Source organism: Notechis scutatus, chromosome 12 (assembly GCF_049901735.1).
Source record: "Notechis scutatus isolate UNSWTSFEM ecotype Mainland chromosome 12, rNotScu1.2, whole genome shotgun sequence".
Lineage (NCBI taxonomy): Eukaryota > Metazoa > Chordata > Lepidosauria > Squamata > Elapidae > Notechis > Notechis scutatus.
Genome location: NC_142020.1, coordinates 11,168,927 through 11,192,042, shown reverse-complemented (window position 1 = coordinate 11,192,042; position 23,116 = coordinate 11,168,927). Strand labels below are relative to the sequence as shown.

General features: G+C 42.3%; 1 protein-coding gene across 5 annotated transcripts in view; it reads left to right on the top strand.

Moving 5' to 3' along the window:
• The window catches only part of SNX29 (sorting nexin 29), a 198,504-nt gene that overhangs the window by 91,686 nt on the left and 83,702 nt on the right, over positions 1–23,116 (top strand). For all 5 annotated transcript variants that reach the window (XM_087973364.1, XM_087973366.1, XM_087973367.1 and 2 more), the window contains exon 19: positions 6,937–7,077. In XM_087973364.1, the coding sequence (XP_087829490.1) occupies positions 6,937–7,077 (141 nt within the window). The remainder of the gene's footprint in view (positions 1–6,936; positions 7,078–23,116) is intronic.

The window sequence follows — 23,116 nt, the reverse complement described above, 5'->3', positions numbered from 1 at the left end:
TTTACCTGGTTCTTTCTTTCTTTCTTTCTTTCTTTCTTTCTTTCTTTCTTTCTTTCTTTCTTTCTTTCTTTCTTTCTTTCTTTCTTTCTTTCTTTCTTTCTTTCTTTCTTTCTTTCTTTCTTTCTTTCTTTCTTTCTTTCTTTCTTTCTTTCTTTCTTAAAAAAGACAAACCCAAAAAGAATGAGCATCGTTTTAAAATTATGCTTTTTTAAAAAATGAGCTTAGCCTTGGACCTCTATCCCGATAAAATTACATATTGGAAAGCTTAGTACATTTCTTTTATCTCAAAGGAGTAAAGTAGTTGAGATCATCTTCATTACCTCCAAGAGAAATTACTAATTCTAAGTGGAGATATTATTTCAGATTGCAGCTCTGTGCTGGTTGACCTAGGAACAAGTCCCATTGTGTTCAATGAGACATCTCTGCATAAATGTAAAGTTGCAATATATATTTTTATAGCTGAATTAACTTGGAAAATACTGAGCATGGGTTGGAACTCGGAAGAAAAAGCCAGATTGTCTGAAGCTGGTATGATTTATTGATTTATATATTAACAGAATATCACAGTACCAGATATGGAAGGGACCTTGTAGGTCATCTAGTCCAACCCCCCACCCAAGCAGGAGAGCCTATATCATTCCAGTCAAATGGCTGTCCAATTTCTTCTTAAAAGCCTCCAGAGATGGAGCACCCACAACTTCTGAAGGGACACCTTTCCATTGATTAATTGTTCTAACGGTCAGGAAATTTTTCCTTAGTTCTAGATTTGATTCCTCTTTAATTAGTTTGCATCCATTGTTTCTTGTCCTGCCTTCAACTGCTTTGGAGAATAGCTTGACTCCCTCTTCTTTGTGGCAGCCCCTCAAATATTGGAAGACCGCTATCATGTCTCCCCTGGTCCTTGTTTTCGCTAGATGGGCCATACCCAATTCCTGTAACCATTCATCGTATGTTTTAGCCTCCAGTCCCCTAATCATCTTGGTTGCTCTTCTCTGCACTGTTTCTAGAGCCTCAACATCTTTTATATATTGTGGTGACCAAAACTGGATGCAGTACTCCAAGTGTGGTCTTACAAAGGCTTTATAAAGCAGTACTAACACTTCATGTGATTTTTATTCTGTCCCTCTGTTAATGCGGCCTGGGACTGCGTTGGCTTTTTTGGCTGCTGCCACATACCGCTGGCTCATATTTAAGTGATTGTGCACTAAGACTCCAAGATCCCACTCACAGTTGAGTCAGGTTTCATCTAATCTGTACCTGTACAGATTCATCAGTGACTGGAAATCCTTTGTGGACTTTTTGAGGGATGGGAAATGAATTTGTGATTTCTGGAATTGATGATGAGAAAAGCTAGAATATGGAAAGAAAGAGTCTATGGAGTAATCTTAGAGAAAGAGGATAAAATAGAAATGCATTTGTATTTATTTTCTTCAATGTCTATTCATTTATTTATTTCCCCTTCTTTTTTCTTTAAATTTATATTATTATTTTCTCCTTTGTTAGAATTTTCTTTAATAAAATATTAACTGAAAAACAATGTAGGAACATGATTTCGACTGGAATTAGCTTAGCAACAAGGGCACTGACATATTAAAATAATGCAAGGATGTTTCACAGTTTAGGAAGAGAGTAATGTTGGCTTAAGTAATCTGTTCCTAATTGACAAACATAAGCATGAATTATGACGTGATAATTAGATTTTTAAAAAAGGAAGAAAGAACATATATAGGAAATAATTTGGCTCTTTGAAATGGAAAGCTCCTTCCCTCAGATTTTATAGGCAATTAGTTTTATAAATCTTGGCAGGGAAATGCAGTTTGATAGGCGAATGGTATGTGAGCATTCCTCTTGTGATACCACTCTAGCTTGTTGAAACGTGAAATAGATGATGTTTTAGTAAAACAAGGAAGGAAATGCCCTCCCTGCCACAGAAAGTAATTTAAAATAAATATTAGGCTTCTAAGACCTGAGGAGACACAGCACTAAACACCAGACACTAAAAAGAAAAAGAAAAAATATATCTAACTGTCTGACCACCACTTAGCTAATCGTTTAGCTAAAACAATTACTTTAGCAGTTTTTTTAAAATATACAGAGCAATAGGTCACATTGCACTTTTAAAAAGGGGATAAGATAGCTGTAAAAACAGAAGGAGAGTATTAATAATGAAGAAACCTGGCCCTTAGAAAGTTCCAGGTGGTTAAGTTTGCAAGCTGAAACACGATAGATTAACAGAGTTGGAAGGGACCTTGTAGGTCATGTAGCCCAACCCCCAGCCCAAGCAGGAGATCCTACACCAGTCTCTTCTTGAAAGCCTCCAGTGATGAAGCTCCTACAACTTCCGAGGGCAACTTCTGTTCCATGGGTTGATTGCTCTCACTGTCAGAAAATTCCTCCTTATTTCTAAGTTGAATCTCTCCTTGATAAGTTTCAATCCATTATTCCTTGTCTGGCCTTTGGGTGCCTTGGAAAACAGTGAGTTTTGCTCCATTTTGCCACCGTCCTTGCTGTCCAGTTATTAAGTGAATCACTACAAGTTGAGAAGTCACGCGGTCGTTAAATAAATCTGGCTTTTCCCCATTGACTTTGCTTGTCAGAAGGGGATCGTGTGACCCCCAGGGACTCTGCAACCGTCATAAATAGGAGTCGGTTGCCAAGCATCCCATGTAAATCATATGACCGTGGGGATGCGGCAGCGGTTGTAAGTGTGAAAAATGGCCGTAAGTCATGTTTGTATGTAATTGTATTATGCCAAATATATGACATTTCATGTTCAAGCCAAAAGTTTGACATTTTTACAGAGCACAAAACAATCTTGTTTTTATGGTTATATAATATTCCAGTAATATTGCAATATTACTTGTAGAAAATACAGGTGGAAAATGGATAATGGAACAGGGATTACAAATAGTAAATAAACCTATTATGAGAAATATAATAGAAAAAGTGCATGAGGGTACACATTGGGGAACACAAGCAATTGTAGACTTTGTTAAAAGGAAATGTATTTGTAGAGGTATGTATACAATAGCTATGCAAGTAGGTAGGAAATGTATACATTGTGTAAGAATAAATAAGAAAATAATGCATGAACAACTGGTGGGAGGAAGAGATTTGGCCATTCCAGAGAATACAGGTAGATTATACTGAAATGCCAGCAGTGGCAACTTTGAAATATTTGTTGGTGATAGTTGATCATTTGACTGGATGGGTAGAACTGTGAGCGCTGTGTGTAAAATATGTTAACCCAGTCATTGCACTGTCCACAAAAAATGCTGGTTGTTAAAGGAAAAACTGAAAATAACACATATACAAAGAAAGAAAGAAAGAAAGAAAGAAAGAAAGAAAGAAAGAGAGAGAGAGAGAAAGAAAGAAAGAAAGAAAGAAAGAAAGAAAGAAAGAAAGAAAGAAAGAAAGAAAGAAAGAAAGAAAAATGGTCGTAAGTCACATTTTTCAGTGCCATTATAAGTTCGAACAGTCTTTAAACGAATGGTAATAAGTCAATAATTTCCTGTAAAGCAATTCCTTACCTTTTTAATGGTCCCCTCGCCTCTTATCCGTAGAGACTTCTCCTAGTATGATTTGATGCTTATTGTACCCTATGACTATCATTAAGTGTTGTACCTTATGATTCTTGACTCTTGATGAATGTATCTTTTCTTTTATGTACACTGAGAGCATTTGCACCAAAACAAATTCCTTGTGTGTCCAATCACACTTGGCCAATAAAAAAGAATTCTAATTCTAATTGTTTATGCATAAATAAAAGTATTTTAATCTATTTTTCCAGTTCGGATCCCATTTGGGCAAAAGTATAGATATCGACAACTTTACAGCTAGCACTTGTTACATTACAATCACAACAGTCCTGGCAGTTGAAATACTCCCATTTATTAAGACCTTAAAACTTACCACGCTTGGTACATATGATACCTAAAGGCTGCCTCTCCACATATCTATGTTCTTCTGGGACAAAGCTGGCTTTTTTTATTTCCATCCTCGTGGGATCCAGGTGGTTGAGAAAATGATTTATAAGCCTTCAGACATGAAAGATTGAAAACCACGGCGCAAGAGTGCAGGAATCTTTCCGAGAAAATGATGTTCATCCATAATAATTTGGAGTAGCTTTGGGCAACAGGGTGCTGCTTAAAAGAGATGCCGAAACTTACAACCATGCACATGGATGGGGCTACACATGCAACAACATAGGGCCTTTTAACCTTTCAGCTCCACCGTGTTGCCCACAACCATGTTATGTTCCATCCTTCCTCGTTTCCTCCCCCCACCCCCCCGAAGAGAATCGCGTCTGTAAACCGGCCGAGTTGTGGCAGAGATCTTAAGTGTTTTGTTCAGGCTCAAAATTAATAGCGCAGACCTTTCTGACAGTTGCATTTAGCCATCGGGGAATTTAAGCTGTCAAGTGAAGAGAAATCTGGGAGCGCTTATACTTACCATAAAATAATGATTTCCTGAATCTCAAGAGTCCTTGTAGAAAAAAACAAAATCCAAATCACTAATAATTTGAGGTAAATTAAAGCACATATTTCTTCCATCATCAACTGCTAATTTAGGGTGTGCTTCTAATATTTATCCTGCTTGGAATCAGTGGTTTCATGATTATCAGTATTTCAATCAATCAATCAGAATAGAGCTGGAAGGGACCTTGGAGGTCATCTAGTCCAGCCCCCTGCTCAAGCAGGAGACCCTATACCATTTCAGACAAGGGACTGTCTGGTCTCTTCTTAAAAACCTCCACCCACAACTTCTGGTGGCAGGCTGTTCCACTAGTTAATTGTCCTCCCCGTTAGGAAGTTTCTCCTTAATTCCAGGTTGCTTCTCTCCTTGATTAGTTTCCATCATTCTTGTCTTGCTGTCTGGTGCTTTGGAAAATAAGTTGACCCCTTCCTCTTTGTGGCAGCCTCTCAAAAAACTGGAATACTGCTATCATGAGCCATAGTGACGCAGTGGTTAACGAGTGCAGTACTGCAGGCTACTTCTGCTGACTGCCGACTGCCTGCAATTTGGCAGTTTGAATCTCACCAGGCTCAAGGTTGACTCAATCTTCCTTCCCAGGTCGGTAAAATGAGGAGCCAGATTGTTGGGGGCAAGAGGCTGACTCTGTGAACGGCTCAGAGAAGGCTGTAAAGCACTATGAAGCAATATATAAGTCTGCTATTGCTATCATGTCCCTTTTAGTCCTGTTTTTACTCTAGACTAGCCAAACCCAACTGTTCTTCATATGTTTTAATCTCCAGGCCTTTATAATCATCTTAGTTTCTCTTCTCTGCCCCCCCCTTTTTTTTTTGGTTTTGTTTCAACCAACATCTGGTGGTAAGCCGTAACATGTTGCTTGATAGTTTGATTTTGCATACTGTGTGAACTTATCTCTTAGGAGTCACTTAATCTCTTTGAATCAGACAATGGCACAGTAACTTGTTCCCAAAATCACGGTTTTAAAATCTTGCATTGATTTCAAGAAGATTCTTTCAGAATTGAGAGCATGGGGATAATTGAATCCGTTGTTGCTGAAATATACCTTTCAATGATAGTATCAAGAATGAATGTATCCTGCATAGATCCTTCACTGGCCTTATTCCCAAATAGGACAAGAGATTACGTATGTCACATATCTTCTTCAATACGTACACTAAATATCTTACTGTGGCTTTTACGTTAAGTGTGCAGTTAAATTGAATTCACTGATGGTAATCCTAATTGCACTTGTCTTCCAGATAATCCTTGACTTACAACCATAATTGAACCCAAATGTTCCATTGCTAAGGGAGACAATTGTTAAGCCAGTTTCTCCCATTTTACGACCTTTCTTGCCACTGTTGTTAAGGGAATCCCTGTAGTTGTTCCATCAGTAACACGGTTGTTAAGTGAATCTAGCTTCCCCATGGACTTGGCTTGTCAGAAGGTTGCAAAAGGGGATCACTGTTGTGGTTCGATGGCAGCTGGTGCAAACAGCAGCGGAATCGGACAGTGGGGAAGAACGGGGACCAGTCCGGGAGTCTGGAGAGGACTCGGACGAGGATCCTGCATCCGATGCAGAGATGGGGCCAAGACCATCTGGGAGTGGGGTGATGCCTCCGGAGCCTTCGGAGTCTGGCAGCAGTGAGGCAGAGGAACAAAGGGAGCCTGTTCCCAGTGCGCGTGTGTGCAGAGCTGCTAGAAGGCAAGAGCAGCTGAGACAAAAGGGGCAACTCAGGAGTAAAGCTGGGAGGTAATTGCCCCTTCCATAAGGGATAAAAGTCAGGCCAAGGTAACAAAACCCTTGCAGGAAGCAAAGTAGTTCGATCAATTCCGAGTCATCCTTGAAGCTCTATGTTCTTTGGTTGGTTTTTCTTGTACTTCGGTTGGTTTCTTTTCTAGTTCATTTCATACTTCTGTTTTTGGCAGCACTTCACAGAACAGACAGGTGGATGCTTATCTCGGGGAAGTGTTTGAAAGGTGGGTGCTTATCTCGGGGGACTGTTTGAGATTAATTCTGGCTGAGAATGAAAACAATTCCCAGCGTTGCAATAAAATAGGTTTTGTTTTGAAAACAAGTTTGTGAATAACTACGGTTTACAAAGCCTGGGTCAGAATACCAAGTCAATGACAAAGCCAGATTCACTTCACAACTGTGTGACTAACTTAACAAATGCAATGCTTCACTTAACAACTGTAGCAAGGAAGGATGTAAAATGGGACAAAACTAACAATTGTCTTGCTTAGCAAAGGACTGTGACTCAAATGTGGTCGTGAGTTGGTTAAGTTTACCACCTTGGGTTGTTTGTAAAAATAATAAAAGGCACGATATACAAAGAAAGTATTTTGGTAGTTGTTCTGGGGGAAATCTTGCCGGATTGGTATCCTTTTCCATTTACGATCTAGATTTAGTACCCTGGTTTTGGATAAAACCGATTGATCCCGTCTCTCTGTTTCTGACAGCTATATATCAGGATAAAAGATGACGAGTGGAATGTTTATCGAAGATACACAGAATTCAGAGGGCTTCACCACAAGTTGCAGATGAGATATCACCAAGTACGAAGCTTTAACTTCCCACCCAAAAAAGCGATCGGAAACAAGGTAATTGTCGGGCCCCGAGAGCCAAGAAATCAGGTAGAACTGTTTCTGAGCAACAATTGTTACTCACCTAGGGCCAGAAATCTTGCCAAACTAAAGCAAACTACTTGCATTATTAAAAAGAGATCCTGGGAATTGCTAGGGAGAAAACCTTGCTGTGATAAGAGGAACTATCACCTGATATGAAAAGAACGGATCCATGAATCATATATAATCTTCAGGAAAATTAGCATTTGTGTAAGCCAAATATCTTGACTGCTCTTGGAATGAGTGTGACACTAGTACTGGACTGTAAACCAAAGGACTGTTGGGCACCAAACCCAAGAAAGAGGCGCCGTGATTCTTCCAAGCATTATTTTTAAACATTATTCTTCATCTACGGGCAGAGTCTTGCCAAATTAAAGTAGGCTACCATCTCCATAAAGCATAGATTCAGAAGGAGGAGTCTTCACCCTCTTTCTCCCACACAAACTATCTGAACTGAGTCGTCTCTTGCTCCTCGTCAATCCGGCCCCTCCCTCCTGGGAATCCAGACTACATTCCACCACAGTAATAGTAAACGGATAATTGCTTTGAAAAGAAAAAAAAATGCCTTTGGAAATGGAGATGTATGTTTAGCGGTATTGGGGTTATGTCTATTTCCTGGATCTCATCATTCTTCCTCTCAGCCATGGAAGATTCCTTGGTGACCGGCCCAGTCCCCACCTCAGCCCCAGAGCTAGCGTGGGGGAGCAGTGAAACCCCTGGATAGGAGTAGGGAGATACTGGTACATCCTCACCTGTGAAGGATTTCTGGGGAAATTCAGCCCAATACAGGTAGTCCTTGACTTACCACAAACCCACCCGAGGTGCACTTATGACCCAGATTTGAATTTCTGACAGTTACACCCTCCCGAGTCACATGACCACACTATATAGGCCAAGGACCTTCAAACGTGGCAAGTTGAAGACTTGTGGACTTCAACTCCCAGAATTCCTGAGCTAACAGGACTGGAGGAGGAATTCTGGGAGTTGAAGTCCACAAGTCTTAAAGCTGTCAAGTTTGAAGACCCCTGCTGTAGGCACTGGGCAGCCAGACTGCATTATGGTATTTTGCCATGTCCAGTGATGGGATTCAATTTTTTTTTACTACCGGTTCTGTGGGCATGGCTTGGTGGGCGTGGCAGGGGAAGGATACTGTAAAATCTCCAGTCAGAGGTGATATTTGTCGATTCTCCGAACTACTCAAAATTTCTGCTAACGGTTCTCCAGAACTGGTCAGAACCTGCTGAATAACACCTCTGGCCGTGTCCCATGGTCATATGACCACATTTTTATGAAGGTTTTGTTGAAGGTTTTACTTACGGTTTTAGACAAAACCACGCTGGAAGCAAACCATTGATTTGCCTAAAGACTATGATGTTCGCTTAACAACTACCACACAAAGAAATAAGAATAAATGTTCCGACCCAAACCTTGTTCCAAGGAAACAAACACAAAACGGAGGCAACAGCAAAACCTTTTAATGATTCTTTACGATTTCCGTTCCTTCCCGGTTAAAAGCCAGTTTCAAACTAATTGTCTCTGATAAGAACGAGTCTTGCCAAGGTGGTGCAAGGCTGCCAAGAACACCGGATAAAGTTACTAAGAAATATTTCAAACACAAAGAGTCTCCAAACACAAACTAAGATATTCCGAACATCCACAAGGCTTGAGTGCAAAAACTTCTTTGCTTCCTGCAAAGAACTCCGGTTTCTCAGCTGGCTTTTATCTCTTAAGGGAGGCGCCATTACCTTGCAGCCTTACTCCCGAGTCGCCCGTGCTGCTGCAGCTGCTCTTTCCTTCAAGCAGCCGTATGTGCATGCACACAGGCTCCTCAGGGATCTCTTCCTCACTACTGCCAGCCTCCACCATTTCTGAAAGGCCGCACTCCACTCCCTGATGGTCCTGGCCCCTTCCCTGCATCCCATGCAGGCCCCTCATCTGAGTCCTCGCTCTCCGACACCTCAGCCATCCGCTCCTGCTGCCGGCGAACCACAACACTAATAAAATCAGGTCGGTCAAATAACCGACCTGCCTTACAGCTCTCAGGAGTTATGACTGTGACGTTCACTACGATCGTAACTCAAGGACTAAACTGTGTACCTTAGGGTTTCGTGCCTGAGCAAGTGGCTGGACTAGAAGACCTTCGAGGTCCCTTCCAACTCTGTTGTTCCGTTGCTGTTGCCCTTCGTTGCTGCCATGCCCACCGCAGCCCACGCCCCAAATACAAGAGGATTCGTTTGCCACCTGTCTAAAAAAGTCCAGCCTCTCCGTTTCAGAATCTCCTTTATCAGTTCAGGTGTATCTTTTTTTTTTTCCACAGATGCTGCATCTTTATTTAAACCCCGCCCCCAACCAAACTCTGCTCTGCAGCTTTCCTCGTCTCATTAGTTCTCATTAGAACATTTTTACACTTTTCCTTGCAAGGCTTTTCCTCTGCAAGATTCGTGTCTTTTTGCCCTTTGATTCTAAGGGCCATTCAAAAGGGAAAAAAATAAAAATAAAAAATCGTGATTTGTAGCTGTGATCCAGGGCCAGATGAAGACATTTTTTTCCCCCTTTTAAAGCCACCCAAACCTGTAGAAAGCTGAGCGTTATGGAGAGAAGTAGCATCAATTCCACTTTGGATACCCCTGTCTTTTCCCTTTTTTTTTTCCGTGCCAAACAAATGAACGCTGCTACTTTGAGCCGCAACTCGGTGGCTGTCAGGATCAGCTCTGCAAGAACCTGAACATTTATATTAACTTGAAGCGAAACATTTCCCCCCCCTTCTTTCTCTTGTGACGCTAGAGAACAGAGCTATTCCAGAAAACCACTCCTGTGTGGAGGTGCAAACACTTGGAAGTGGGGGAAGTGACCCCCAAGACCTTCGGGCAGAGGCCCCTATTTAAATGGTCTTTCCTTAAGCTTTGGGTTGGCTGCTCCCCAGATAGTCCTCGTCTTAACAACCATTTGTTTTAGTGACTGTTGTTCGAAGTTACAATGGCACTGGGGGAACAAGGGGGCAGGTTTCGTGGGGAAAGAGGAGGAATATATCCGTGGGGGTCCTTGAGGCTCTCTGAGCTTTGTTGTTTTGTTGCAGACGTTTCATGACCAAACTAGGTAACATCATCAGTGCCAGAAGGGAGAGGGGTTTGCTTCCTGTTTATGTGCTCCCTGTCAAGGCAGGGCACTTGTATGTAAAAAGAGAGCAACTCCCTTCTCCTTCTAGCACTGATGATGTTACTTAGTTTGGTGATGAAATGTCTGCAAGAAAAGCACCAAGCTCAGAGAACAGTAAGGACCTCCTCCTCCTCTCCTCCTCCTCCTCCTCTCCTCCTCCTCTACCTCCTCCTCCTCCTCTCCTCCTCCTCCTCCTCCTCTACCACCTCCTCCTCCTCCTCCTACCTCCTCCTCCTCCTCCTCCTCCTCCTCCTCCTCCTCCTCCTCTACCTCCTCCTCCTCTCCTCTCCTCTCCTCCTCCTCCTCCTCCTCCTCCTCCTCCTCCTCCTCCTCCTCCTCCTCTTCCTCCTCCTCCTCCTCCTCCTCCTCCTCCCTCACTCCTCCTCCTCCTCCCTCCTCCTCCCTCCTACTCCTCCTCCTCCTCCTCCTCCTCCTCCTCCTCCTCCTCCTCCTCCCTACCTCCTCCTCCTCCCTCCTCCTCCTCTCCTCCTCCTCCTACCTCCTCCTCCTCCTCCTCTTCCTCCTCCTCCTCTACCTCCTCCTCCTCCTCCTCCTCCCTCTACCTCCTCCTCCTCCCTCCTCCTCCTCCTCCTCCTCCTCTACCACCTCCTCCTCCTCTCCTCCTCCCTCCTCCTCCTCCTCTACCTCCTCCTCCTCCTCCTCTACCTCCTCCTCCTCCTCCTCCTCCTCCTCCCTCCTCTACCTCCTCCCTCCTCCTCTACCTCCTCCTCCTCCTCCTCCTCCTCCTACCTCCTCCTCCTCCTCTCCTCCTCCTCCTCCTCCCTCCTCCTCCTCCTCCTCCTCCTCCTCCTCCTCTCTCCTCTCCCCCCTCCCCTCCTCCCCCCTCCACACACTGCACTCCATTTTACCACTGACCACGTTCCCTAGTTTGGTGATCAAACACCTGCAAGAAAGCTGCCATGCTCAGAGAGACCATCAAGGACCCCCCACAGTTCAACCCTGAGCTAGGAACGTTCTCTTCAGCAGGAATATGTCTTTATACAAAGAGGTGTGTGTGTGTGGACGTGTATAGGAAACTCATGTTGCCCAACTTCTTCAAGAGCGCCCCGTGAGTTTTCCTCCGGCGCCCCTGCCTCTGATTGGATCTGAGTTCTCCCTTCCAGAAGCTCAGGCCACAGATCTTAGCCAAGACCGAACACTGGGACTTCTCAGCAGGGTAATTTAGATGAATTTATCAGCCCTGCTGTTCGGAGTCTGGTTGTGGATATTTACGCATTGCACGTTGCCATCCGCCGATGTTTCAAAGAGAAGAACAGCCTGTTAGAACAATGTCCTGTGTGCATCTGAATATATTCTTAGCATGTGGAGAAAAAAAAAAAAAAGCTATTCAAAGCTATCACGTCTCAGGTCTTCTAGCATAGACATAAAATATCACTAATACTGTGCATGGTTTAGTGCTCGGAAGCCTTATTAAGGAAATGCCTCCTGAAAGTATTTGCTTAACACCTAAGCTTTATTTATTTAAAATGTAGGGTTTCCCTGGCGATGGAGCTCCAGTTGGTTTTAAAATGAAAAATACAGTGAAAATACAAAAAAAAAAAATTGCCTAAAATACGACAGTGGCATTACAATGGATGCAGGAGGCTCTGTTGTTTATAAATATTTGGTGGCGCAGTGGTTGGAGTGCAGTACTGCAGGCTACTTCTGCTGACTGCCGGTTGACTGCAATTTGGCAGTTCGATTCTCACCAGGCTCCAGGTTGACTCAGCCTTCTGTCCTTCCGAGGTGAGTAAAATGAGGACCCAGATTGTTGGGGAGCAAGAGGCTGACTCTGTAAACTGCTTAGAGAGGGCTGTAAGAGCACTGTGAAGCGGTATATAAGTCTAAGTGCTCTTGCTGTTGCTGTATACATGTATACTCCATTTGTAACTCGAAGTTACAAAGGCATTGAAAATAGTGGCTTAGGACCGTCTTTCACACTTAACAACCATTGCAGCACCCCTGCCATCGTGTGATCAAAATTCAGTTCAGTTCAAACTTGAAGAAGCTTCTTGGATGAGAAGTGAAATGTCTTCAAGGGAGAAAAAAAAGTCCAGTCGCTTTTGAGACAATAGCAATAGCATTTAGACTTATACATCGCTTCACAGTGCTATAAAGCCCTCTCTAAGGAGGAGGAGGAGGAAGAGATCTGTGGGATGCCTGGTGCTCTCTGAGTTTGGTTATTTTCTTGCAGACATTTCATTACCCAACTAGATAACATCATCAGTGCTAGAAGGGCGTGAAGTTTGGGGAGGGAAGGAGCTTGGTTGTTGTTTTTTGCAGGTTATAACTTCCCAGCCTAGCCTGGAAAGGAGGTTCTGTAGTGGAGCCTGTCCAGGGTATTTGGGTGTTTAGAGAAGGCCTTAACGATGCTTCCTACCCCCTGTCATTATCGCTTATTTTAGGAAGAACCAGAGTCTTGTGAATGGAGGTCATCCTCCCCTGGCATCTCTTTTGCTACAACTGATTGGTTTTTGAGCTTGTAGGAAAGCATGGAGGTATTATTTACACGCAGCAATTCAGATGTCTGTTCTTTTTCCACTGAAGCGTTTTTCAACCTCATGCATTCAGGTCAATGGTAATCAAATATTATATTTCCTCTGTAAACGAAGACGGGTTCTGAAAAGCAGAGGTCAAGGTTCGATATTTCAACAGGCAACTCATTTCAGTTTGAATCTGGATGTTCTGTTCAGGAAGAGCAAAGCATGAATGACAAACTTTCTTCCTTGGCTGGTGGGCTGTTGCAATTCAGTGGCCTTGATTCTTTCTCTGTTGCTTTGTGAAAGAGGAAAGACCATCTGTAACCGTCACAGGTCAAAAGCAAGGACAATTGTGAACAGGGTTTTTGTTTTATTTTAATTTTTTCAGGAGGAAAGAAAAAAAATACACCGTTGCAAATTTCCCCAAGGTTAATAAAACTTTCCAAGCGTTAATTCTTTTCGAAGTGTACCAATCAATATTTAAGGTTTTGATTTATGAATACGGTCACTTTTGCCATCTTTTGGCAAGGGAAAGGAAGCAATTATGAAGTCATTGATTTATGGATAGGGGCTTTGCAATCTTTTGATAATAAGCAATTATTTTAATTGTTCTTCCAAGAATTTCTGCTCCCGTCTTTCCTTGATCGCTTGGAAATCCAGTAGAATAATAAATAAATAAATAATATTGGAGGCTTCAAAACAAGGAAGTGCAGCCTGGTAAAACTCTAGTGCTCACAGTAGATGAGCCACTTGAGAGACTTATTCTGCGAAAACATTTTGCAGATCGATCGTGAAATAAGAGAATAAAATTACACCGCTTATGTTGGAGTACTCTTACCCTACTTTGTTATTTTAAATAATAGCAGCTGATAAAAAAAAAACTTGACTAAAACTTCTTCTCGTAACATTTCCTATGATGGAAGCTGGAAAAAAGAAAAAAAGATCAAAATATAGGAAAGGAATTGGCAGATAATTGGAGCCACCAGAAGGAAGCTTTCTAAGCATTCTTTAGAGATTGGTATTTCTGTAGATGCTCAAGGCTAAGAAATTATAGAATAGAATAGAATAGAATAGAATAGAATAGAATAGAATAGAATAGAATAGAATAGAATAAATTCTTTATTGGCCAAATGTGATTGGACACACAAGGAATTTTTCTTTGCTGCATATGCTCTCTGTGTACATAAAGAAAAAATAAAATACATTTATCAAGAATCATAAGATACAACACTTAGTGATAGTCATAGGTTACTAATAAAGCAATCAAATCATACTAGGAAACAAATAAAACAATATAAATTGTAAAGATGCAATCAACCAAATCATACTAGGAAACAGTCAATATAAATTGTATCTTTACAATTTATATTGACTGTTTCCCAGTATGATTTGGTTCCTTATTGTATCTATGACTATTATTAAGTGTTGTACCTGATGATTCTTGACTCTTGACAAATGTATCTTTTCTTTTATGTACACTGAGAGCATTTGCACCAAGACAAATTCCTTGGGTGTCCAATCACACTTGGCCAATAAAGAATTCTATTCTATTCTAACATGGTTATAGTCATAAGTGGGAAGGATGAGAAGAAGCATATCTTATTAAGTAATTTGACAGTGTTGAGGGAATTATTTGTTTAGCAAAGCGATGGCATTCGGGGGAAAAACTCCTTGTGTCTAGTTGTTCTGGTATGCAATGCTCTATAGCGTCGTTTTGAGGGAAGGAGTTGAAACAGTTTATGTCCGGGACGTGAGGGGTCTGTAAATATTTTCACATCCCTCTTTTTGACTCCTGCAGTATATACAGGTCCTCGATTGAAGGCAGGTTGGTAGTAATCATTTTTTCTGCAGTCCTAATTATTCTCTGAAGTCTGTGTCTGTCTTGTTGGGCTACAGAACCAAACCAGACAGTTATAGAGGTGCAGATGTCAGACTCAATAATTCCTCTGTAGAACTGGATCAGCAGCTCCTTGGGCAGTTTGAGCTTCCTGAGTTGACACAGACAGACCATTCTTTGTTGTGCTTTTTTGATGACCTAAGGAAGAGATACAAGGTGTGTTGACAATGTTTGGCATCACCTTCAGGTCCAGCCAAGATGGTCAGTGGGAAGGGATCATGGGAGATTTAGTCTCCAAGCCTTTGGAAGATAATCAGATTGCTCCTGTCGCCTGGAATCTTTGATTAAATAGAAGCCAGTTAATTTGAAATATCTTTTTTTTTTTTCAGTTATAGAGTTTGGGGAGAACAAAAGGGCTAAATTCTTGTTTTTAAATTTGACTCTGCAGTTTCCAGGTTTTCTGCTTTTAATCCTTAAAAGTTTTTGGAGGGGGTAGGAAGAGTGTTACAGGTGGTCCTTGCCTTACAACAGTCCCTTTAGTGACCATTCAAAGTTTACAACGGCACGAGAAAAAAGTGACTTATGACCATTTTTTTTCCACACGGCCTTTGCAGCATCCCTGGGGTCAGGTGATCAAGCACAGATTGTTGAATAAAACTGCAATGGCTTGAATATAACATTAAGCTACAATCTGTGGTTTATTAACCAGAGCAGCTGGGTCCATTCACCATGACAAGCCGGAATCAAACAAATCCCATTATGGCTTAGCCAACCACTCAGCGTTGGAATTTCAGTAGGCGACACAGAGAAATAATTCCACGGTAGAAGCTGATGGCCAAGTCAAGTCCTCACTTTCTCCCCAATATATATTTCTCTGGCTAATAACATTGCAAACCAGAGGCCTCTGTGTTTGCACGTTGACCTTTTCATTCCATAATATGCAAGATTAGTTACAAGTACTGAGTTAGAGGTAAAATTCAGCTTTAATTTTAAGATACACTTTGACATTTTTCACCCAAAGGGCATGAAGATTTCAGCCGCACATATGAGCAGATGCTGAAGAGAAAGCCCTGCTTAATTTTTCTCCTCCTCTGCTAATAATATATTTCATCTATTTTGGTTCCTCTGGACTTCCTTTCTGCTTTTCCCCCCCACCCCCAAGGACACGCAGCATCCCCAAGGAAACATATAGAGTTTCAGATCAAAGTTTGAGCCAAGCAGTCCGGTGGGAGGGAGATCCCATTGGGTGAGGTATTTATAGCCTTGCTAAAAATGACCCAGGAGAACATTGCGTCTGGTCAATTCTTTGCAGTTACCTGAGAAGGCGAAAACAGAGGAGGATGTTTGCAAAGGGCAAACTGAAATAACTCTGAAGCTTCAACTGAACAAAGCATTGTGGAAACGGGGAATTCCTGTGTAATTCTGTGACTTTTTTTATAGAAGATCAAGGAGGTTCGATGAAGCTTGTATTTTGACATCTAGTTGAGTGACTTTGGGGCCAATTGTTCTCCCTCAGCCTTAGTCACCTTATAGGCTGTTGTGGAGAAAATAGGAGAAGGAAGCTGTTTTGAATATGTTTGCCACCTTGAGTTATTTGTCAAAATAATAAAGGCAGGAAACGGATGACAGATAAATGATAGATAGATAGCAATAAGATGTCAACTCATAAAACATTTTTTTATGGCCGCTTTATAGTTGCCAACAGAAAGGGAGGGGGGGAAAAGGTTTTGAAAGAGCAGTGCGGCAGCTGGGAATCGAAAGTGCATTCCATGCATAGTTTTTCAGAGATTGTAACAAGGTTACTGAAGTTTCTGCCCCGCAAAAATCTAACTGGAGAACATGATTGATGACTCTTGGCTACGGATGTGTCCCATTGGAGAATATGGTCTACCCAGGGGGTGGGGGAAAACCAGGGTCAAGAGTGACAATGAATGATGTGTCTCAGAGTCAGCTACACCCAGGTCGTGCAGGCATGTTAACTCCCAATAAATCCTGTTTAGTTTTGGAAGTTTGGCTCGAGACTCATGATTTAATTGGGGTAACTGCCGGAATCCTGACAAAAGATTTATATACTGCTTTATAGTGCTTTACAGCCCTCTCTGAGTGGTTTACAGAATCAACCTATTGCCCCCAACCATCTGTATCCTCATTTTACCAAGCTTGGAAGGATGGAAAGCTAATAGATTGATAGATAGATGGATGATCTATCGATTGATAGCTGATAGATTAGAAGATAGATAACTTAGATAATAGAGTATATGACTGATAGTTTAGAGAGACGATAGATTCGATAAATTAGATGAAAGATATAGATTAGATGATAGATAGTGTAGATGATAGATGACAGAAAGACAGAAAAAGATAGGAAGAAGGAAAGGGAGAAAGGGAGGGTGGGAGAGAGAGAGAGGGAGAGGGAGGGAGGGAGGGAGGGAGAGGGAGAGAAAGAATGAGAATGAATACTTCACCATAATTTTGGAAGTCAGGACCATAACTTCCCCATCTTAGCCTCTGAAAAGGAATAGCCTGCCTTTGGGGCTAGCTGCTTGAGTTATTACACAACAGTTGCCAAGGAGATTTCAGAATGATTGCCATCACGATTCCAGGGAAGACGATCGGAAGGCAAAGAAAATTGCAGCAAGCCATGAAAGTTTTGCGGTTAGTTGTTTCCTGCTATTCCCCAGAGGGATTCATTAAGAAGATTGGTGCCGGCGCCTGGCACTTTGCAGCATGTCAAACTCCTTTTTATATTTATGTGTGTGTGTGTGTGTGTGTGTGTGTGTGTGTGTGTGTGTGTGTGTGTATATAATCAGAAGCCTAATGATGGCAGATGAGATTCTGCCGAAACGTTGCTACAACTTTAAAAGCACAACTATAATGACGTGGGAAAATACCCAAACAAAGCTGAATACCATACATATACATGTACATATACATGTACATATACATGTACATATACATATACATATACATATACATACATACATACATATCATACATATTATATATATATATATATATATATATATATATATATATATATATATCACACATACACACATACATACATATCATACTATCATACATACATACTATTATAGAGAGAGAGAGAGAGAGAGAGAGAGAGAGAGAGAGAGAGAGAGAGAATTAAGGCCTGGCGTGGTAGGGAGCCCGAAGGCTGGGGAAAGGAGGGCCGTCCTCTACTACGTTAGGAGCTTCAATTAGAGTAGCTGAATGGCATCTGTGTTCTTAACATTTCCCAGAATCGTGGACCCCCGTGGCATTAGTGGCAGCCTGACATGCTCCTGAGATAGTTTTAGAAGCTCCCCCCACACACACAATGTCTCCGCTCTAGCTGTTCAACAGTTGTTGGAGACCAAGTGTAATTTGCAAACACTTCTGGGGCTGGTGAAAGTTTGATTCTCATTTGAATACCTAAACAAGAGCAAAGGAGAAAAAAAAAAACCAGGGAAAAAAGCAAGCCAAACTGAGAAAGTCATTATTTCTCCAGTGTCTTGTCTACTCTCAGAAAAAACAAACGACAGGTGGTAAGGAAAGAAACTTTCTGAGCATCCCATCCTCTCAGGAGGCATCTGAAAACCAGTTGCCAATTTCCATACAAGGTAGTCCTGGACTTACCACCATAATCGGGACTGTACCTTCTCTTGCTAAGAAAAATGGTTATTAAACAAACTGCACCCAATTTTTGCTGCTGTAATTGTTTAAGTGGAATCACAAGGTTGTTAAGTGAATCATGTGGTTGTTAAGCAAATCCAGTCTCCCCCACCCCCCTGTTGGAAGCCTGTTGGGAAGGTTGCAAATGGTGACTCTGGGATACCACAGCCATGGTAAAAACATGCCAAATTTTGACCATGAGAACTTTGTGACAGTCATAAGCGCGAGGACCGGTTGTAAGTCACTTTTTTTTTAGCACTGTCTTAACTTCCCACCGTCATTAAACAAATGTTTAATGTGTTGAGGATTACCTGTATTGCAGCTGTTGGAAGAAATATCCATCTGATTCAGTTCCAAGTCAGGAGAAAGACACTGGAAACATGGAGGCTGCTTGGAAAAATAGTTTAATGATGAAGCGCAACCACCAAGCACATGGTTCTGGGCAGCTGACCACATGGAGTTGAGTGCATGTGGGGTGTTAATGCCTTCTCTTGGACTTTGCCCTTGAGCTTCCTGTTCCTGTGCAAGAACATGTGTTCTATTGGCTGTTGTAGGGATCATAGCTGGCTCTGTAGGTTGTCTGAGCTAAGTTTCATCGAAGTTTGGACTCTCTGAGATGATGCAATGAAGAGGCTTTGGGTAATTCCTATTGTGGCTGAGGGCTCATCCTACCTTTGTTGGCTCTTGGGTATTTGCTTATGAGTAGACCTATCCATATCTTTATCTCTTAAGTGCTGGCATCTGCTGAGGGCTATTAAGAAAGGTGGGGGCCTGCTTTCTGTCTCCAAGAGCATGTTTCCCCCTTTAGGGAAATATAATATTCTGCCTTTTTAATATTTCCCATAAACATTTCATTCTTTTTAGCACCGTCCTAACTTCCCACTGTCGTTAAACAAACGTTTTAACGTAAGTCAAGGGCTATCTGTATTGTACAAACCGAAGCCGTTGCTTTCCAAAACGGAATCCGCTCTGTCACGTTTCCTGTTAATATTTTGATCAATGTACTTAAAGCTCCCCAAATAGCGATTTCTCACAAGATCATTAAATGGGCCTATAAAGGTTTCCTGTTCGTTGAGCATCCAGATCTCCCTGGGGAGTTTTTAAGCTGACAATAAGAAAAACCTACGCACGTTTGAACAATATTGTCTACCAATCCTTATTGGCCTCTTTGGAGCAATTAATGATTGGTTGCTTCGTACTTTTAGACGTTGTTTCTGTTGCTATTGAAATATGTACTTAAGATATGAGGCAGATTGTTGTGTCTGTGTGTGTCGCAGTTTATATATTTACACCCATGTGGGGACTCAAACCTACAGTCCTCGGCTTAAGACTGGTTGTCCTAAAGGTTGTTTGTTGTTTCCCCAAGAGGCAACTGGACTTTCTTTACTTGAAGACGTTTCGCTTCTCATCCAAGAAACTTCTTCAGTTCTGACTGGATGGTGGGGAATGGAAGGATTTATACTCCTTGCAGACAGCTGGTCATTTGCATTCTTTTTGAGAGTCATTGAGGCCACTTGGAGGTTCACCTGTGCCCTCAGGGTCACCTGAGTAGTGCAAATGGGTGTGGAGCCTTCTTGGAACTGCTGAAAGTATTGTAAACAGGAGAAATAGAGGGTATTGTATCTCTCCCCCTCGGTGGAGGGGAGGCTGTTGAATTTTAACATAGATGGCCTCCTTGATCCCTCTTTCAAGCCAGCGGTCCTCTCTGTCCAGAATGTGGACTCAGAGGTATTATTCAGCAGGTTCTGACCAGTTCTGGAGAACCGGTAGCAGAAGTTCTGAGTCGTTCGGAGAACCGGCCAATCCCACCTCTGACTGGCCCCGCCCCCATCTATTCTCCGCCTCCCATTGAGTCCCAGCTGATTGGCTGGATCTTCTTTGGTTGCCCTGCCCAGGAGAATGGAGCTGGAAAGCAGGCTAGCGGGGTGGAGAGGGAGTGGAGAATTTGAAGTATCCTTTCCATTGTAAAAATGGTCGTAAAATGGAATCTGGTCATGTAGTGCCTTGACGTGTGATTACAACGACTTGCAACCAAAGTTCTTGGCTCCATTGTTGTAGAATAATGTTAATTTTTAGTTGGGATGGCCCAGTGTGGATTGAGTTGGGATGGCCAACTGTTGCATTGTGGAGTTAAGTCTACTTCCATTTTAAATAGTTCTGAAGAAGTTTTTCCTAGAGGTAACTATAAAAAATTAAGGACTACTATAATGGCCCATCCTTATTCTTGGATATTATACGGAGGGAAAAGGAAACATGCCAGTTTGAGTCAGACTCTTCGTATCTTCATGCAAAATTCCTATAAATCTTTAACGTCCCCTATGCCAGTTTTCAGTTTTGCATGTCATACTAAATCTGCAGTGACATCCGTCTGTTGAAAGGAATTAGCAGTCTCTCGCTTCCTGAAACCAGTTCTCCCTTTTGACCTGTCCAGAAGTCTTCTTTCAACCCCCACCCTCCAAATTTTAGCACAGAACACGAATAATGCATTTCCGAATGCAGATTAAAATTAGGTTCAGTAGCTGGGGAATTCTGGGAGTTGAAGTCCACAGGTCTTAAAAATTGCTGAGATGGAGGAACACTGCCATAATCAATTTGGGAGGAGCCGGTGTGAGTTTTATCCTCGGGCTTTTGGTTTTTACCCAGGTTTTAAAGCATGCCTTTGTTTATATAACCATCATTGCCTCCGGCTAACTTCTCCAAAGTCATCTGTGCAACTGCCAGCAGAAATCCGTCGGAAACGTAGAGTCAGTTCTGCAAATTATTTTTTAAAAAAACAACCTTTCCTTAAGCTGGTCTACCAGCACTTTCTCCATCCTTGGGCTTCTTTCCAGAGATTTCTTGCTTCTGATACGCTGTGAAGCAGAGGAACCGAAGAACTAAATTGGAAGAGGCTCGTATTCATGGCGGTGCCCCAGTTTGTGCCAATGTAAGCGTAGCCCACGGCTGGATAGCGCGGTTCACTGTGGTGTTTTTTTTTGTTTTTAAATAAAGTTTGGAGCGAAATTGATTTTGAAAGGTAAGGACAGGGGCTGTTTCTAGGAGAAACTTTTCCAAACCAACAGAGTTTCTGTTAACTCGCTGTGCCACCTTTCCTCCTATCAGTGGTTGTAATAGGTAGTCTTACAACTGATTGCTTAGCTACTGTTTGAAATGATGACTGACCTGGAAAAGAGGCTCAGATTCCAAGCTCAGATTCACAGTTTTGATGATCTGGTCAGAGGTGGGTATTCAGCAGGTTCTGACCAGTTCTGGAGAACCAGTAGTGGAAATTTTGAGTAGTTCAGAGAACTGGCAAATATCACCTCTGCCTGGTGATTTGACAGTATCCTCCTTCCCCTGCCACGCCCACCAAGCCACGCCCACAGAACCGGTAGAAAAAAAAAATTGTATCCCACCACTGGCATGGTGCCTCTGCCAGCGAAAACGGAGCCCTCCCCCCCAGCACTCCATCTTCGCTGGCAGAGGGGCTAGCCAAACAAACTAAAAAACAAAATGAAAGAAGAAATGTTTCTTCCCCTTTTGCATTGGAGCATGGAAGAAGGGACAGGAAAGGAGAAAGGGAAAGAGGAAAGACAAAGAAAAAGATGGGAAGAGAGCAAGGAAGGAAAAGGAAGGAAAGAGGGGAAGGAAGAAGAAAGGAAAAGGAAGAGGGAAGGAAAAGGAAGGAAGGAAGGAAGGAAGGAAGGAAGGAAGGAAGGAAGGAAGGAAGGAAGGAAGGAAGGAAGGAAGGAAGGAAGGAAGGAAGGAAATTATAAAAACAAAATGAAAGAAGAAATGTTTCTTCCCCTTTTGCATTGGAGCATGGAAGAAGGGACAGGAAAGGAGAAAGGGAAAGAGGAAAGACAAAGAAAAAGATGGGAAGAGAGCAAGGAAGGAAAAGGAAGGAAAGAGGGGAAGGAAGAAGAAAGGAAAAGGAAGAGGGAAGGAAAAGGAAGGAAGGAAGGAAGGAAGGAAGGAAGGAAGGAAGGAAGGAAGGAAGGAAGGAAGGAAGGAGATTATAAAAACAAAACGAAAGGAGAAATGTTCCCCCTTTTGCATTGGAGCATGGAAGAAGGGACAGGAAAGGAGAAAGGGAAAGAAGGAAGACAAAGAGAAAGAAGGAAAGATGGGAAGAGAGCAATGGAGGAAAAAGAAAGAAAGAAGAGAAGGAAGAAGAAAGGAGAGGAAAAGGGAAGGAAAAGGAAGGAAGGAAGGAAGGAAGGAAGGAAGGAAGGAAGGAAGGAAGGAAGGAAGGAAGGAAGGAAGGAGATTATAGAAACAAAACGAAAGGAGAAATGTTTCTTCCCCTTTTGCACTGGAGCATGGAAGAAGGGACAGGAAAGGAGAAAGGGAAAGAGGGAAGACAAAGAGAAAGAAGGGAAGATGGGAAGAGAGCAATGGAGGAAAAAGAAAGAAAGAAGAGAAGGAAGAAGAAAGGAGAGGAAGAGGGAAGGAAAAGGAAGAAAAGGAAGGAAGGAAGGAAGGAAGGAAAGGAAGGAAGGAAGGAAGGAAGGAAGGAAGGAAGGAAGGAAGGAAGGAAGGAAGGAAGGAAGGAAGGAAGGAAGGAAGGAGATTATAAAAACAAAACGAAAGGAGAAATGTTCCCCCTTTTGCATTGGAGCATGGAAGAAGGGACAGGAAAGGAGAAAGGGAAAGAGGGAAGACAAAGAGAAAGAAGGAAAGATGGGAAGAGAGCAATGGAGGAAAAAGAAAGAAAGAAGAGAAGGAAGAAGAAAGGAGAGGAAGAGGGAAGGAAAAGGAAGGAAGGAAGGAAGGAAGGAAGGAAGGAAGGAAGATTATAATGAGAGGGAAGGAGGGTCTGAGGGAAGTTCTGCCTTAGTACTTGGCCAGCACAGTTGCCCCCGACACGAGTGACATCGAGCTAGCCATG